The sequence below is a fragment of the Sturnus vulgaris genome, chromosome 22 (genome assembly GCF_052056855.1).
Source record: "Sturnus vulgaris isolate bStuVul1 chromosome 22, bStuVul1.hap1, whole genome shotgun sequence".
Lineage (NCBI taxonomy): Eukaryota > Metazoa > Chordata > Aves > Passeriformes > Sturnidae > Sturnus > Sturnus vulgaris.
The window spans coordinates 10,290,832-10,308,870 of NC_142264.1; the positions used below are offsets into that span (position 1 = coordinate 10,290,832).

At 60.5% G+C, this 18,039-nt stretch overlaps 3 protein-coding genes across 4 annotated transcripts; all 3 read right to left on the reverse strand.

Moving 5' to 3' along the window:
- Positions 1-2,031: 2,031 nt before the first annotated feature.
- On the reverse strand, positions 2,032-3,776 carry LRRC26 (leucine rich repeat containing 26). The gene is made up of 2 exons (XM_014880973.2): positions 3,233-3,776; positions 2,032-2,291 (listed from the first exon to the last, which is right to left on the reverse strand). Exons 1-2 carry the CDS (start codon positions 3,774-3,776, stop codon positions 2,032-2,034), a joined length of 804 nt encoding a protein of 267 aa, XP_014736459.1.
- Positions 3,777-7,644: 3,868 nt separating this feature from the next.
- RNF224 (ring finger protein 224) lies at positions 7,645-8,151 on the reverse strand. Its single transcript, XM_014880975.2, has one exon. It carries the CDS (start codon positions 8,149-8,151, stop codon positions 7,645-7,647), a length of 507 nt encoding a protein of 168 aa, XP_014736461.1.
- A 4,686-nt stretch (positions 8,152-12,837) lies between these two features.
- Positions 12,838-15,192, reverse strand: LOC106856023 (uncharacterized). 2 transcript variants are annotated; one of them, XM_088177493.1, is made up of 2 exons: positions 15,027-15,192; positions 12,838-14,442 (listed from the first exon to the last, which is right to left on the reverse strand). In XM_088177493.1, the coding sequence occupies exons 1-2, from the start codon at positions 15,179-15,181 to the stop codon at positions 14,049-14,051; spliced, it is 549 nt and encodes a 182-aa protein (XP_088033619.1). In that variant the 5' UTR covers positions 15,182-15,192; the 3' UTR covers positions 12,838-14,048. The 2 variants fall into 2 exon arrangements, with proteins under 2 accessions (XP_088033619.1, XP_014736588.2); XM_014881102.2 differs by having other exon boundaries at positions 12,838-14,481; positions 15,027-15,182.
- Positions 15,193-18,039: the final 2,847 nt, after the last annotated feature.

Genomic DNA, 18,039 nt, shown 5'->3' on the forward strand with positions numbered 1-18,039 from the left:
GGAATAGGGGATGGACTGCAGGGATGAAGGCACTGGGGAAGTCCACACATCAGCCCATCCATAGGGAGGTCCATCAAGGGATCTCCAAAATAGGAAGGTCCCCCAAGGCTGAACTGAAGGAACATCAGCCATCCACAGCATCTTCCCCATATGCTGAGACCTCCAGCCCAGCCTCCATGAGGGCTCAGGATGGTCTGAGGGAAGGAGGAGGGTTCAGGTGGCCATGCAGGATGACAAACAAGGTCCTAGCTCCGAACGGGAAGCCCAGGCTTTCTTGGGAATAACTGAACACTCTCTAGAGAGGGTCTGGGAGAACCGGGATTGCTCCTGGGAAAGGCAAGACAACGATCCTGGCAGAGGTCCTGCAGCCCTCCCAGGTGCAGGGCTGGCAGCACTGGACAAGATGCTGCCTTCAGCAGCTCCCTGCAGACCCCCTGCCCCACAACAGAGGAGGAAGCAGGAATCTGTGTGGCAGCACACAGAGCTAGTTTCTCTCTTGAAAATAAAAATGGAAGCAAGCCACCACTGAGGTGACCCTTGCTTTATTTATGTGTGATTAACTGAACCCTTGCCAAGAGCCTGTCAAAGGATGCACTGACTCCTGCCACATCCCTGGCAGGTCCCAGCTCTTACATGGGCAGGACATGGAGTGAACAAGGCTGGTGGTCACAGCATCTCATTGTGGCTCTGATCATCTTGCAGTGGGTAAGAGACCAGGCCAAAAAGGGCTGCTGTTTCTCCTTGAAAGACGTTTTTGTCACCCCAGCTTGTGGCTTTCTCCTGGAGTACAGCTCCAGATCCTTCCAGGCCATCTCCCAGCACGCTCACAAAGCATTTCCAGCAGCATTTCCACAGGAAAGGGAAGGAGGCAGCAGAGCAGGGAGGTGCAAGGGCAGCCCCAGCCCCGATTTGTGGGTGATGGGAGGTGAGGCAGCAGCCGGGGCTGCTGTAAAGGGCCCATGTAAAGGGCTTGTTTGTCCCCACTCTCAACACTGAGCTAACCCTATACCTTGGCTTGAGATGAGCTGTAGCCTAGGGAAAAGCTATTGAGGGAGAAACCACTGTAGCCTCACCCATCCTTTGGCAGCTCCTCTGCCAAACCACATCAGTGGCAGCTCAAACCTCTTCCTGGCCCTCACCCTAAACTTCAGCCTCACCCTAGACCTTAGTTGCTAGCTGAGCTTTCTCAGCACCAGCATTCCTGACTCAATGGAAAAACACTATCAAAAGGAGCTTTTTGCAACCAGCCCTGTCTCTGGGAAGCACAGTGAAAGGCCTGGGATGGTCTGACATCCCCATGAAGGCTTTGGAATGCTCCAAACCACCCAGAGATCTTCAGGTGCACCAACAGGAACACGGAGAGCTCTGGGGGACACTCAAAGAAAAACAATGCCTGCCAGGACACAGAAGCCAAACATGGCATTTGGGTCCAGGAAACACCAAGCTAAGGAGTTCTGAGTGCACAGAAAAAAGCACTGAGGCTGCTGGGGTCACTGAAGGCAGTCAGAGGCTGCAGGGGACACCAAAAGGCCCAAGGAGCAAACTGAAAGGCACACAGAGGCTCCTTTGCACCAAAAGGCAAATGGTGACTCCTGAGGTGGCCTGAAAGGCACCAAGAGGAATGTGGTGTGTCCTGGGATGCACACAGTGACTCCCAGGCTGCACCTAAAGGCACAGTGAGGCATAAGGGGCATCCTAAATGCACGCTGAGGGGACTGGTCAAGGGGAGAAGGATCACCTGGATGCCCCAGGAAGGGGATAGGCAGATCTGAGGGTGGCCTTGGGGAACCTCCCAAAACACTGAGAGCATTTGTGGTCAGCCTGCAGGGAGCTGAGCTGGAGGCTGCTCCCTCCTAGCAGAGGCAGCTTTGCACCATCTTGGGGGACTCTGAGAAAACCCAAAGCGATTCCAGGAACAGATCTGCATCTCACTGGTCCACAGGGACGAGTTTGCAATAGGTGGGTGCAGGCAACTGGAGAGGGGCATGGATGGGGCACAGCCTGCCCAGGGCAGAGCCTGGCTGAGCCTCCTCAGTGCACCCTGCAGATGCGGGGTCTCCTCCAGCAGTGGGATTCCCGGCGCAGGCTGTGGTAGAACACCACGAGGGAGCCCATGAAGGTGCAGAAGAAGATGCTGGCAATGAAGGAGAAGGGCCCAATGATGAAGAAGGAGATGTAGTACTCCGGGGACAGCAAGATATCCTGGCACTGTCTGAAGGACTCATCCCCAAAGGCCATAATTGGATACTTGTTCAGCTGCTCCGGAGCTCTGCAGAGGAGCAAACTCTTCTCTGGAAGAGAAAAGAAGTGCTGGAGGGCACACTGGGCAGCTGGGAAAGGCAGGGACCAAAGACAGGGGGGATGGCAGGTCTGCATGGGACAGATGGCACCAGCGCAGGAGGACAGGGGGCAGAGTCACCATCACCTGAAGAAGAGGAACAGTGGGGTTCAGGACTCACCTGTGTGGGATGGGATGGGATGGGATGGGATGGGATGGGATGGGATGGGATGGGATGGGATGGGAGCACAGTGCTGGAGAGGACACAAGAAGATAGGTTTGGGGCAGGATGGCAGGTGGGGCAGAGAGTGGGAGACACTAACTCCCAGAAGACAGATGTGGAGAGAAGTGAGCAGCCAGCCTGGAGATGCCATAGAAGGTCCCAGCCAGCACAAGTGCAGTCACACATCCGAGCTGGAAGCAAGCAGGAGATGGCAGCAGTGTTGAGAGAGACTTTGCTAGCAGAGCTGTCTTTCACTGGGGCTCGTGGGGGAAGAAATGCAGGATCAGAACCAAGTTCATGAAGGCTTTGGGGATGGGGCTGAAAGCACTGCATCCTGGATAGGGCAGTAGTGATGTGCACCCTGACACACAGGCTCCACTTGCCGCCTCAGGTGCCACGTGGCAGGACTGGTGCCACTGCTGGGGACAGCACTGGGCATCTGTCACTGGGACATTGCCCAGCACTTCTTTTCAGGCAATCCCTGCTGGTGACCAGAATCAAAATGTGAGCACCAACTGAGACCCAGGGCTGTATCCACCCAAGCAGACACGAGAGCTGGCATGACCTAAGGCCAGGTTCTGGGGAACCTCATCCCAAGGGCACTGACCACCCAAGCCTTCAGCCAGCTGGCTGCCAGGGTGCTGGGTCCTGCCTCAGCCCTGGCAGGCTGACCAGACCAGCCAGCATGGAGTGAGCAGGGGGCGTGGGGACATGTCCTTGTGGGCACTCACCTCGTACTTTTTCCCTGTTGTGGCTGAGCCAGCGCCAGAGGGGCAGGATGCTGCAGCTGCACACCCAGGGGTTGTCCTGCAGAAAAAGTGCTTGGAGCTGGGGCAAGGCGCCCGGCACCCCGGGCTCCAGCTCTCCCAGCCTGTTGCTGCCCAGGTTGAGCGTGGCCAGGCTGGAGAGGGGCAGGAAGGTCTCGGGGGTCAGCACGGTGAGGTGGTTGTGGCTGAGGTCCAACTCCTGCAGCGCCCCGAGCCCCAGCAGCGCCCGGCTGTGGATCAGCTCCAGGCGGTTGTGGACCAGGCTGAGCAGCCGCAGCCCCGGCAGCCGAGGGAAGGAGCGTGGCCCCAACACGGTGATGAAGTTGTAGCCGAGCCACAGGGTGCTGGTGTTGGTCGAGAGGCTCCAGGGCACCTCTCGGAGGCCCCGCTCACTGCAGTCCACCTCTCCGGAGGAGCAGCGGCAGGCGGCCGGGCAGGCTGGCGAGGGAGGTGGGCACAGGAGCAGCAGCAGGGCCAGCACGGGGCCGGGGACCCTGCAGCAGCCCATGGCTGCCCCCCGAGGCACAGAGGGCTCCCTGACCTGCTGTGCTGGGATGTCCCCACGGACAGGCTCCCTAGAGCTGCACGCCTTGCCCAGCCCCTGCCCGGAGCCCTCGGCTGAGCCCGGTGCTGCTGGCTGGAGGGGCTGGGCAGTGCTCGGCTCCCTGCAGCCACTCGCATTCATTCCCCTGCTTACCCGGCTGCAAACCTGCATGGGGCTCTGCTCCCGGACCCGGTTTTCCTCGGGGTGGAGCTGCACTTTTTTCAGTAAATATTTTTGCAATGATGCTTGCCCAGCAAGGTGTGGAACCGTGCCCATGTCCCTCCCTCTGCCAGGCACCGCTCCAGCCAGGTAAGCAGCCAGCTCTGCATGGCGTGGAATTAACTGCTTGTGTGTGCTGCAGGCTGGAGAGCTGGAAATGAGCAAATCCACATCCATCTCTAAGCCTCCATCCTCCCGTGGGCATGCTGCCTCAACAGCCAGGTACAGAGGGGTGTATGGGCCCAGGACCCCCAAAAGTGTCTGGGTTACCAGGAAAAAACATAAGTGGGACAACATCATGTCATTTGCAGGTCTTACCCCATCTTATTGCTGTCCCACCATGCCCAGGGGTCCTCAGTGAGGAGCTGTGCTGGGAACCATATCCTACTCTGCTGAGCCCAGCCCCTGTCCAAGCCCTGTCTGCCCCTGGCAGGAGACCACCAGCCATGCCAGAATGAGGAGGGCTGGGATTAGATCCCATGGGCCACCTTCCTCCTTCCCAGAAGGGGGAGATTCCTGTGTGCACATGGAGGGTGACACAGGAGTCCCCCAAGGAGAAGCATGGCAAAGGTGAGCTTGCTGGGCTGCAGCCACCCAAAACTGGTTTGTCCTCCCCCTGGCATGGCAGTGCCAGTTCCATAGGGCTCAAAGTCTGCCTCCACCCTGTTTACACCCACTCTGCTTCAAAGCCACCCAAAGCCCGACTGCTGAAGGCTGGGGAGGAGAGGTGTCACCTCCCAGTGCTACTACCCCTGGCAGAGCTCAGTGGGGACTGCAGCACCAGGGGAGACAGTTGGCAGCACCTCATCCCACTTACAGCCAGAGTCGGGGCCCAGAGCAGGGACACTGTCCCCACTCAAATCCATCAGGACCCCCGTGGCCATGGTCCCAGAGCAATCCCTGTCCCTCTGCCCCATGGCCAAGGGGCTGGATGGGCAGCAAGGCAGGGCACAGTTGCACCCCAGGCCAAGGCCAGGATGTTCCCAAATATGGGACAGAAGCAGCAGGCAGAGGGTTTATTAATAGCATCCCAAGGAGCTTTGGTTTGTTTATCTGTCCTGCAGCAAACTCGCCTTGCTGCATTAATCCCCATCTGGAAATAATTCAGAGGAATCCTCCAGCCCAGCCCAGCCCCAGGGCAAGGGCATAAACCCACTGCCATGTGCAGCTGCAGCCTCAGCTCATCCCATGCACAGCCACAGGCTATATGGAGACCTGGATTTTGAGAGAGTCCTGTCCCAAAATGCTCTTCCTCCTCAGGCACTGCCCGCTGCCTGCATCTATCTGGAATCAGGTGAGAAGTGCAACATTCATGCCAATAACCCAAACCACTATTAAAAACAAGGTTATTGCCAGCTTTCGTGCACAAAGAGCCCAGGAGGCTGAAAAGCCTGAAAACAGCTCCTTGCTGTCACCCTGATGGCACGTGGCAGGAGAGGTGTCCCTGCCAAGGACATGGCCAGACACCGACCCATGCTCCTGCCTGGCCCCGGTCCTGTTCTCCATCCACATTGCATCCTGCTGCAATGGCAGGCTGGGGACACGTGGGGTCCTGTACCCCAGCAGTGCCACCACTGCCCTTTTCCACATGCTGCCAGTGCTTGGGCCCCTCCCACCATCCCTTCCCTGGAACACAGGGACCCAGAACCCAGGCAGGAGGAGCTCAGGTCCCTGTCCCCAGCCAGAGCAGCACCCACCCATGTCCTGCTCCCCCTCTACATCACCTCTTCCTGAGGTTCTGGGCTTCACACGGAACAGGGCAGGACAGGCTGCTCTGAGCAGCTGCTCTGCCAAGACAGCTCGAGTGGCCTGTGCCAGCGCAGGAGCCCCCCAGGGCACAGGGCTCAGCACTGGCCCTGTTCTGCCCAAGGTGCCAAATCAGGGGTGCAGCCAGCACGCCAAAATCATTCCTAGAGCGATGGAAGGGATGATCCATCCCCTCCTTCAGTGACTGGCTGGGAGCAGGGGGACATCCAGGGAGGAATGAAGCAAGGGCCAAGCCCCCCAGAATGGTTCTGGTGCTGAGGGGAGGCAAGGAAGCAGGGCACATGGGGTGTGGGACAGAGAGCCATGGGTTTGGTCACCCAACACTGTGGGAAAGGTGGGACCCAGAGGTGCTGGGCTGAGCACAGAGCTGCAGGGAGGGATGGGCCCTTCCTCGACTCTTCCCACCGCCCACTGTTGAGTCTTTGGGGAGAAATGGAGTGATAGAGGGGAAGGTGCATTAGGACTCAGTGACAGCTCTTATCCATTCCTTGAAGGCTTTAATTTCTTGCATGTTCCCAGGTAACTAAAGGTCCAAGGGAGGACTCACATGGAATTTCTGAACCTCTGTCTGCCCTGGAGCACCCCAGGTTTATTCTTCTGGGAACATCTCAGCTGGGGCTTTTTTATGGCAGGTGACACCAAGTGGCAGAATTGTGCATGAGCTCTGTGCAGGGATGGGTGCTGTCCATGGCTGATGGAGTCCTCTGGCTGCAGCCCTGGCCCCCAGCACAGGGAACATCCAAGCACCAGGACTGCCCAGGAGACTCAAGGTCCCTGCCAGCCCCAGGGAGGCACAGGTTGGGGTCCTCTGCTGAGCCCTGAGGGTGTTCCTGGTGTTGGAGTATTGCAAAAGTACATAAACCACATGGAAAACAGATACAGAAAATGGGCCCTGAGGAAGAACAGTAAGAGCTGTTCCAGGCAACACCAGGCCCTGCTCAAGAGCTGTTTCAGTATCACCCTGTGCACCCACAGTACTTCCAGTTTGGCCCCTGTTAATCCAGACCAGCTGCCTGGGCTCTTGTCCTTGCACCCTGGTGTGGAGTCAGGCAGGGAAAGCAGGAAAAGCTATGCAGGCAGCAGGGCACAACTTGAAAAACAGCTGCAGGGTTTTTGTGTGCCTGTGTGCGAGGAAAGGGTCAGGCAGGACAAGCCAAACCTGGCATGAGCCACAGAGCACGAGGCAAGGCAGGAGCTTCTTAAGCTCAGCTTCCTTCCACACTGGAGCAATGTACACAAACACTGGAGGCTTCCTAACAACTCTTGTCATCCTCGATTTCAACCATCCTGCTATCCCAGTGCCAAAATTTCTCATGCAAATGGCCAGCAGAGCAAACACTCCCAGCACAGCAATCGGGCAGGGCAGGTCACTTCTCCCCCCACCCGCCACAGACAGGGCCTGCCCCGGGCAAGGATTGCCAACAAACATGACCAGGATGTGCAGCCCAGTGGGACCAAAAGTGTCTTGAATAGACGTGGAGCTGTCAAGGTGCTGGATGTGCCCCACGTCACCGTGCCAGGGGGATGCTCGGTGCCACTGTCCTTGCTGCAGAGCCACATGCACAGGGGAAAGGAGCATGAGCCAGGCCGTGCTCAGGGACCAGGGAACCTCTGTGATGGCTGGACCAGGTTTCTGAGTCATCAGCAGGGCAGATGGGCAGGATGAGGGGGTGGTAGCATTCACATTCCCTGCTGCTGCACCCCAAATCCCGAGAGGATGGACAGGAAAGTCCTGCCCAGGCTGAAGCCCTTCCTAGGCTGCCAGTACAGCCCCACCACTGCTGGGTCTGAAGCATGGCAAAGGTCCCCAGCAGCAGTCCCAGGCTGGCCCTGGCAGCCGCCGCGCTCAGCTCTCCAAGGCCGCGGTGTCCCCGCAGCACGGGCACAGGCGGCAGCAGCCGCGCCGGGGGAACAGCGCGGGGGGCACGGGCTCCGGGCACGGCCCCACCGGCTGCTCAGTCACCGCCTGCTCCTTGCAGGAGCCCTTGGCGAGCGGTGCCGGCGGGGACCTGCCGGCCACCCGCGGCTGCTCCTTGTCGGCCTTGACGGCAAGGAAGGTGGCCAGGTCGAGGTCCAGCATGGTGACCCCTCCGCGCGGCGTGGGCGTGTTCTGGCGACACTGCGGGCACGGGATCCAGCGCTGCTCGTTGGTGACGGCGTCCAGGCGCTTCAGGCAGGCCTGGCAGAAGGTGTGGCCGCAGTAGAGGCGCCGCGGCAGCCGCACGCCCAGGTCGTAGGAGGAGTAGCAGATGATGCACTCGACGCGCTGGCTGCCCCGGCTCGGGGTGCGCGAGTGCGCCCCGACACTCGGCCCCAAATCCTCTGCCCGGGGACTGCCACCGGCCTGGGACATGCTGGGGAGGGGGTGAGAGGAGGTGTGAGCCATGGCTGGGGATGGGGCGCGGGGCTGGGTTGTCACCTCCGAGTGCACCCGACATGTGGGACGGATCCGTGTGGTGGGCTCCCAGGAGCAGCAGGATCCCCGCCCAACATCCCTGCCCGCTGCCTGCCTGCCCCGTGACCAGCCCTGCCTGGAAGAGCAGGATGCTGCCACTGCAGTGGGGTGTCCCTGCATCCATGGGGGATTCGTTTGTCCCAGTGGCACACTGGGAGCTCTGCAGGAAACATGGGTTGGCCAGATCTCAGCAACGTGCTCAGGGGGTGGCCTGGGAGCGGGAAGGGCATGGGGTGAGCAGGAATGAGGTGGCTGGGTGAGCTGGGGAGCAGCACTTGGAGACCAGGCAGTGGCACAGCCCCACTCCTCCCCAGCCCCGGGCTGTGCTGGAACAGCTGTCGGCAGCAAGGGATGGGCACAAAGGCTCCTGGGGAGGGGTCTGACGGGGTACAGCCCCATCTCAGTGGGATCTGGTACCCTCCAGTATATTTGCAAACTTCTCCTGAAGGCCACCAAGACTCTGTTCTCTCTCCTTAGGTGACCTCAAGTGTTTGGTGCACACGGGTACCCCTCTCCTCCCCTCCTCCCAATTCTCCATCCCTACCTGTCCTGAGATGCTTCCCAGGGCCTCAGGGCAGAAGGGCTGTGCTGTCCCGGGGTCTGTGGCAGTCCTGTGGGGAGCATCGGGGGGCTGAGCTTCCAGCCAGGTCCCTGTGGCTGCCAGTGGCCGTGGTAGTGGGCAGGGGTTCACCTTTCAGGGACAGGTGCTATTGGATCTGTTGCAGGGAAGCCAAGCCCGGGAGATTGAGTTACAAGCACCTGGGCAACAAAGACCACTGAAATCTAAGCCCGGGAACGGTCATTAACCATCAGCCTGTGCTTCACTAACAGAAGGAACCATCCCTGTGAGGCCAAGGAGCTCTGGGCTCCTCCATGGGCAGAGGGCTTGGATGTCATCTGGACCTGGGCAGCAGCAGCAGAGTCTTCCACATCCTGGGCCACCCTTCACAGCCAAGAAGATTCGAGCAGATGTCAGCCAGCGGAGACCCCGTTGCACTCCAGCCCACGCATCCCCAGGTGGTCTGGGCTGTGGGGACAGCTGTGACAGGAGCGGGAGGGCAGGCGGGGTGGCAGGGCTGGGACTGGTGCAGGGACACCGGGGCTCTGGCCTGGTGCAGGATGGCTGTGCCCATGTGTGGGGTGGTGCTCCCACCTGGAGCCTGGGGGTGATGTGTCTGTGACTTGCCCCTGCCCTTCCCTGTGGGGCTGCAGGCTCTGCTGTTGGAGGCTGAGTTACCAATGCTCAGCATCAGGCTGGGGATACCCCAGCACTCCACAGGGACACTTGCAAGGTGCATGACCCAGGGGAGGTGACAACGCCAGAGAAGTGCCAGACTCTGTTCCCACAGCTGCCCTTGGTCCAGCAGCAATGTCCCAGCCTTGGCATGGAGGGTGCTACAGACTGAAGAGGGGAGCGTGGCAGGGGAACAGATCCTGAGCCAGGATCCTGGAGAAGAGAAAGCCATCCTGGAGGCAGGGCAGGATGGCCAGAACAGCCGGCAGCATTCCGATGTGGAGCAGGAGCACGGAGCAGCTCCCACTGCAGGCAGGAGCAGGCAGGGAGGCAGGCAGTGCTCTCCCATGCTGCCTCCTCACCAGCAGCCCTCAGGTCATGTTTCCAGCACCCCTTGGAGAAAAAATTGGGAGTTTTGGAAATGAAGATCCCCACAGGGTCACTGGGCTCTGCAGAAGGGCTCACCCCATGACACTGGTGTCTGTGAGTGAGGAAGCACCTCCAGCAGCACAGCACCTCTGGGGCACATATCCTGACCCAGGATCCTGGTCCAGCCCTGCCACGTGCTTCCTGAGGCAGTGCACATAGGCTGTGTGTGTGCCCCCGGGTCCCCAGGCACAGGGGTGGCACCCCATGGCAGGGTTTTGCCCTCCCATTGCCAGGCTGGTGGCAAGCACAGGCCAGTGGGGCCAGTTTGGGACAGGGCTGTTCCAGGGACATTGGTTTTGGTGAAACCCATTGGCCCAGGTGAAGCAAGGGCCGTGTGCCCTGGGCAGATCAGGATCCAGCTGTGTGGGATTCCAGCTGTGCCCTGGCATGCTGGGGTACCTCTGTTCCTGCCTGTGCTGGGGTGCAGCCCCTGGGTGCTGGCAGCCAGGACAGAGCTGGCTCCTGGCTGGCTCAGTGGGCTCCCTCCAGGGCCATGTGCCCAGGGCCGTGCAGGCACCTGGGGCTGGGGCTGTCCCAAAGCTCCCAGGCTGTCCTTCTTCCACCCAACACACGGTGCTGGCCTGGCTCACCTGCCTCAGGGACAGGAATAACGAAGTCCCATAGGGAGCTCTGCCAAAAATCTTATATGGGTGGGAGGAGTGGGCTTGGCTCTGTGCACAGCTGGGGGTACTCCAGGCACTGCTCAGAGGCAGTGACCCCTCTGGCTGCTCTCCTGCTACACACACACACACACACACACACACACACACACACACACATACACATACTGCCTGCCCTCCTGCCCCACTCCAGCCCCTGCCCAGCCCCTGCCCATCAGCCCTCATGTCCCTCCCTGATGCCAGCAGAGCTGTGTCTCATTGAGGGGCTTGCCCAGCTGCCCTTGGCCACTTCTGCCCATTGCTGGGCACCCCAGCTCAGCACAGGTAGGGCTTGGGGCAGGGGAGCCCTTGGTGACAGGGGCTGTGCCTCTGCCATGCTGACACCAGGGGCACCATGACCCCTGCCAAAAGCCCACCTGGATCCAGCAACAGGGAATCATAGAACTGTTAAGGCTGGAAAATATCTTTAAAATCATCGACTCCAATGTCAGCCCAGCACCACCACCACATTCACCACTAACCCATGTCCCCAAGTGTCACATCCACACATTTTTTGAACACTTCCAGGGACGGTGACTCCACCACAGCCCTGGGCAGCCTGTGCCAGGGCTTTATAACCCCTTTCAGTGAAAAGTCTTTTACTAATATCCAACCTACCCCCTGGCACAACCTGAGGCAGTTTCCTCTTGTCCTGTCACCTGTTACTTGAGAAAAGAGACCAACTTTCACCTCATTACAGCTCCTTTCGGGAAGTAGTGCGGAGCAATAAGGTCTCCTCTCAGCAAAGGCAGATCTGTAATCAGCAGCGACACACATGGATGGGAAACGTGTTTTCCCGTTCCCAGGATTCATCCCCGGACCTTTGGCACCGCGGCGTAGGGAGCGGCACTCTCAGGGAGAGCAAAGGTCTGCTCGGGATGAGCCAGAGCCCTGCACTGCCAGGCACGCTCCAGAGGGAGGAGGTGGCAGTCACCCAGCACAGCACAACCCTCTGCACCCCCGGGCACCTTGGGAAGGTCAACACAGCGGGGGAGCACCCATGGGACTCTGTACGCACTGCCCGGGGCATCAGAGCCCTGGCGAGGTCTGGGGCCGCAGCCTGCACCCTCCCCTGCTCACCCCCCCTATCCTGCGGCTCCAGTTTAATCATTGCCCGGCTGTCTGGCAGGCAGTGCCGGCCGCTCCCGCCGTGTTTGCCATGGCCTCGGGGCTGGGCAGAGCGAGGGGCAGCGGTGACACACGGCAGATGCGGCGCCTGCCCTGCCCGAGGCCCCGGCCCCCTGCTCGTACCGGCCCTGGGCTGTGCCCGAGGCACCGCACACCCTTGGGGCCAGCTTTCCGTCCCCAGGCCGAGAGTGTCCCCAGACAGTGTCCCCGGAGAGCCCCGGGGCACCCCCGCCCTGCGGGCTCCGGTGGTGACGTGTCCGTCCCCTGCCCCGCCGCAGAGCACAGGGCAGGGCTGGCGGCGGGGACACCAAAGCAAACAAGGGGTGGATCTGCCCGTCCCCACTGCGCGGTCTGGGCGGGGAGAACAAGAGAGCTCCTTGTGCACGGCGGACACCGCGAGGTTGTGTCCCTGCCAGGCTCCCCTGTGAGCCGCACACCCCCGGCCACCCACGGCCCTGGGAACTGGACAGGGGGGGCCAAACTGACAGGGCCAAACCTCTGCCAAGCCACAGCCACCCCAGCCCAGAATATCCCCGCAAGGGGGGGTGGGATTTCAAGAGTGATGGGGTTCCAGGCAGTGGTGGGCTTCCAGGACTTGTGGACTCCCAGTGGGATCTGTGGGGTGGCATCCAAGCAATGCTGGGCACCCAGTGCTTGTGGGGCCTCGGTGCAGGAGGGCTCCAAGCAGTGGCAAATTCCAAACCAAGTGGGCTCCCATTGCTGATGGACTCCCGAGGGGGTCACAGCCAGACTGGGCAGTGCCCCAGAGCCCACCCAGCTGGCCCAGCCAGGAACTTCCTCAGCCTCTCCCAAAGACTCACGAAGTCTTTCCAGACAGGACAGTCATCCAGCTTGGCAGAGCTGGGCTGAGCACCAGCCAGTGTTCCCAGACAGGCAGGAGCAGCCTGTACTGGGAACGCCTGGGCACTGTTGGACCCAGGCTGGCAGCAGGGCACCAGGCAGCAGCCAAAGAGCTCAGTGTGAGCTGCTGCTGCCATGAGTCAGCAGAGCAACAGTTAAGCCTGCTTTGGAGGCTTTAGCTCTGCCCTTACACACCTACCAGGAAAAGCAAGAAGTGACACGGGAATCCCAGAAAAGCCTGGGTGAAGGGAATAGGCACACACCTTAGCAGGGCAGGAGAGGACTGTAATTTTATTTGCAGCACCCTGAAGTCATCTGCAAACACAGGCACCCCTCCCAAGCCCCAGCTCCCGCAGAGCAGGCAGTTCTGCAGCAGGCACGGAGCAGCTGTCGCCTGGCAGAGCAGCTGTCCCTGGGACGCCAGCACCAGGGAGGGCTGCCAGCACCACGGAGGGACGTCAACACCACGGCGGGACATCAGCACAACAGCGGGCTTGTTCCAGGTCGATGGCAGCAGCCCCAGCCGACAGCCCAGCCTGGAGGCGCCCCTGCAGACTGGGAAGAGCCAGCAGGCTCCTCCCGCCATCCTCCAAGCCCAGGGAGCTGCAGAAGGTGAATGCTGGGCCTCTGCATCCCCAGCAAGGTGCCCAAGTGCTGCTTTACTGCTGGAGCTGGGCCAGCCCTCTGCACTGGACCCATCTCTGGGTTGCATATGGGATATGACGTTGTGCCCAGCACCCCACAAGCCTGACAGGAGGAACAGAATGGGGCTGGGGGTTTCCTGGCACTGGCATGTCAATGCTCACATCCATGCTGTGACATCAGGCGCTGCCCTGGAGCATGGCCCAGCACTCAGCCATGCTTTGGCTGTCTGTCTTTCCTGTCTCCATCCCTCTATCCCATGGGCAGTATGGTGAGGAGGAGCAGGACCAAAATGGAGTTTGGTGCAGGGTGCCAGCAGCATCCCCGTGATGCTGTGGGAGGGGGGACGACTCACTTCTGGGGAGGTGGGATCCTGTGCCAGCTGGAGGATCCTGGCTCCTCTCCACTGCCATGGATGATGATGTCCTCCTCTGCCATGCACACAGGGCTGCCAGCATCCAAACCTACCCATGAGCAGGTGGCACTGCCCACACCTTCCCAGGGTGAGGTTTCCCAGCACGGGGAGACTGGCAAGGGCTCTGTGCAGGATTTGAGGCTCATGGTGCTGCCCTGTCTCCCGTGTAGTCACTTCATGGTCACATCTGTCCTGGCACACATCATCCTCAGGGCTCCCGGGCACCATGGCCCAGCTGGCAGGTGCCCATCACCAGCACATCTTGCTGCAGAGTTCACAGGTAAAAAAGCAATGTCAGTCCAGCCAGTGCCAGCTCTGCCAGGTGCCAGGGCAGCTTCCTGGCGTACCTAGGCCAGCAGCCATGTCCCTGTGAGGTCACTTGGCCCCATCCCATTGCCAGCACATCCCGTGTGTGCAGGGAGGGCCCTTAGGAGATGACACAGCAGCACTTTGGGCACCAGGAGCAGCACCTGCAGCAGCCATATCGCCTGTCAGCCCCCTGCTCCTGGCCCTTGGGTGGCTTGTCCAGGGTCACAGTGTAGAAGGAGGCAGATGAGTCCCCATTGGGCATCCTCAGGCTGGCGTAGGGGTTGTAGGGACGAGACCAGGACTTGTCCGTGGAGATGGTTGGGCTGCTCCAGCCATTAGCAAAGTCTGTGTGGTCCTCTGTGCCATAGGAGGGCACGGCTGTGGGGTTGGTGATGATGGTGGGCTCATCCCTCAGGTAGCGAGTGATGAAGCTTTGCTGGAACTGTTCCCGTGGGATGTTGACACTGGCATAGGGGTTCTCCACAGTGACTCCACGATCCATCTCACTGCCCCTGGTCAGCACATGTGGCCTGTCTGGCTTTGCCCACACTCTGCGGGACAGAGCCGATGTTACTGCAGGCTGTGGGGGGTGTCAGTGCTGGGGCTTTTCTCACAGCAACAACACCCGGCATACTCCACTGGTTTGGGTGCAGGGTGCAGAGCTGTGCCCCCCACTCCCTACCCAAGGGACCCCCACAAGGTACACATGGACCCACCGGAGCCAGGAGGGGAGGCAGGAGCTGGGGCGCCGGGGGTGAGCAGGGCACTGGGGGGACAGGAAGGGGCGCTGAGTGGGACACAGAGTGCAGGTAGGGTAGTGGGGTGGTATAGGGATTTCTAGGGGGACATAGAGCAGGAGGGAAAGAAGTGGGGAGAGTTGCGGGAGGAAAGGGGGTGCAGGGGAGTGGAGAGGCAGAGGGAAGATGGGATAGGGGAAGGGCAGCTGGGAGAGGGATTGAGGACGGGGCAGGCGGTGGGAGATGGGGAATCGGGGCGGGGGGCGCAGAGGAAGAAGCGGGGCAGGCAGGGGAAGGGGCGTAGGGGGCAGCAGGCAGGACACGGGCAGGGTAGGGGCAGCGATCCTCCCGGTACTCACCGAGCGCGGCTCCGGCCGCTGCGGGGCCGCTCTGCCCCGGCTGCGCTTCCTCCTGTATGGACCGCCCCGAGCGGCGCCGCCCCGAGCGACCGACAGACAGACGGCACCGACCGACACACAGACAGACCGGCCCCGAGAGACCGGGGCAAGAACATCCCACACCCAGCAGCCACCCACCGGCCAGCCCCAGCGCCAGCCGAGCAGCCCAGCCCACTGGACATTGCCCCAAGGCACCAATACCAGGCACTGGATAACGGGCACTTGGCACTGGGCGCTTGGCAGTGGGCAGGGACATTGATCAGGAGGCACTGGGACCAGAACCGGACAGGGACACTTGGCACTGGATAGGGGAAGGGGGCAATGGGAGGTGGGCACTGGACAGAGGCATTGGGCACCAGGCAAGGCCACAAGCACCGAGGCACCAGACCAGCACCAGCCACTGGTACCAGGAACTGGGCACCAGCAGTGGATACCAGCATCAGCATGGGCCCTGACACCTGGTACACAGTGAACACCACGCAGTAGGCAGTGCCACCATGCACTGTCACCACCGAGGACTGGGCACTGACACCAGTACAGCCACCAGCACCATCCACAGGCACCAGCACTGTGTGCCATGCACTGGGCACTGCACTCTGGACACTGGCACCAGCAGTGGCATCACACTGGTTCTGGGCAGCAGGCAGGGACTGGAAGGGGAGCACTGCACTCCACAGCACACCCTGTGCACCAGGTGCTGGGCAGAGGGCACCGAGCACCATGCACATGTCCTGAGTGCTGGGCGGGGGATACCAGGACACCAGGGCATACCAGGTCTGCATCCTCTGGCAGCCCCAGGCCCTCCTGCCGGGCTCTGCCTGCCCCTATGGGCACCCAGGGGTGCAGCCCAGGGTCCCACACCCCCTGCTTGGCTGTGTTTGACCTTGAGACCCCAGTGTCAGGGCTCTGCTGGGGTCCTCATCCCTGCAGCACAGCCTGGCTGTGGTGTGCCCTTGTGCCCCACAACAGGACCTTTTCCAGGGTGGATTTGGGGGGTATCCAAGGCACCACTGGATAGTGACACACGTGAGGCTGGATGGAGTGAGGATGTGGCTGTGTCAGGGCGAGGAGGGGGGTGCTGGCACTGGTGCCAGTCCCTGGCGCCAGAAGTGCTGCAGTAGAAAAGACATAAACATTCAGCACCCTCCACTCTACTCCATCCATAGCCCTGCCATGTGACCCTGCTGAGATGTCCTCAGCCACTGTCACTCTTCCCATCCCCAAGGCCCCCAAAGTGGCTTGTGCAGAGCCCCAACACCTTCCCACAAGCAGTTCCATGAAGAACCTGTCCCTTCCCTGAGCCTCCGGGATGATGGGACAGCATCCTCCTGGACAGGTTGGGGACAAATACCTCAAATTGCAGCTGAATCCTCCTGGGACTGAATTACATTTCCCACACACTTTAAAAAAGGAAAAGCCACTTCCTTCTGGCCATCCTTCTGACAACAGAAAATATTTCTCACCTGTCCTGAGAAGCAGAGGCTGCCCAGGCCAGCCCCTTGGCACTCATGGAACAAGCAGGAGAGCTCCAGGGAGCGATGGGAGCCTGCCTGTCCCTGCCAGCACTGCCCCTGGGATGAAGCTGCCAGCACCTGCTGCAAATCCCCAGCTCCCCTGCCTTTTCTCTGTGTCTGATCCTTCTGTCCCCAAGCCTGCTGGCTGGCAGCTCCCAGGGTGTAGGTTCCCTGCAAGGAGACCCAGCAACCTTCCAGATAGTGGAGGGAAAGGAAGAGGGAGTCCTGAGATTTTTTGGAGGAGAAGTTGACCCTCCTCTGACCAGCTCTAGCATCGAGAGAGGGGCCTCATGCACTTCTGTGCCTCAGTTTCCCTCCGAGGACTGAGAGTGGGGGTGCAGCAGAGCATGTGTTGTGACAAATCAGCATCACAGCACACAGCTCTCGGGTCTGAAAGCTGCAGAACTCCTGCACAGACCCCTCAGGGCTTTTCTGCCACCGCAGGGTCACCTGGACGAGAGCCATCAGCAGGCCCTGTCCCTTCATTGGGCCTCGCTGCTGCCCAGTTTTCCCATATTGAGCTGTTCCCCAGAGGAAAACTCATCTATTTGCCTAAGCAGGAACAGAAAAAGGGGCATCCTCCGCCGAGGTGCCCTGCGGTAACCCCAGCCCTGCCTGTCCGTGTCTGGCGTGTCCCGGCCTGCGCAGGGGATGTCGCTGTGGCTCTCTCCAGCAGCACTCTCCCCTTCCTGGCAGAGCCTCAGGAGTGCTGGGTTTGTCTGTTAGCCCCGGTCTCCATGAGCAACCCTGCTCCTGAGTAGCTCTGCTTGCAGGGAGCTGGCAGGCTGCACGTCAGGCACAGCCCGGGTCTGGGGGACCCTGAGACCCTGCGACCTCCGTGTCGTGAGCTCCTTCCCTCTCCCAAAGGGGCTCCCAATGCAGGGCACCTCATAGAATCTCGGGCATTTTCGGGTGGGGACATCCCACACGCTGCTGCCAGGGGCGGCAGAGCCCACCCAGCCGCTCAGAGCCGAGTGCCAGCCGGGATCTGGGGTGCCTCCATGCTGAGGATGTCTCTCAGCTCTCCCAGCATCCAGTCGTGGCAGCTCCCATCTCGCAGGCACCTCCTGGATACTCGTTCCCTGCATGGCAGATCTGTGGCAGCCCCAGATGAGGAGCAGCAACCCCTAATCTGGAGCCTGAAATGCCAAGAAATTCTCCAAATCTAGCTCCAAGGGCCACGTCCAGAAATTGTGTGTTGACTCTTGAAGGGTTTATAGACGATGGAGGATCCTCAGGTGGAAAAGTTTCTCAAGCTGTTGCTCTGGAGTTGTCCTATGTGGGATTCCCCAGGCTGGGAGCTGGCAGGTGCTGCAGAGCTGTGCCCCCCTTGAGTAAATGGAGGAGCTGAACTAATGAGAGGCTTTTCGTGGCTTAAAACCAGCCTAATTTCCTGCAATTGTTTGCAGAGGGAAAAGAAATAAACAGAAAAGAACAACCAAGTTCAATGCCCATCCTGG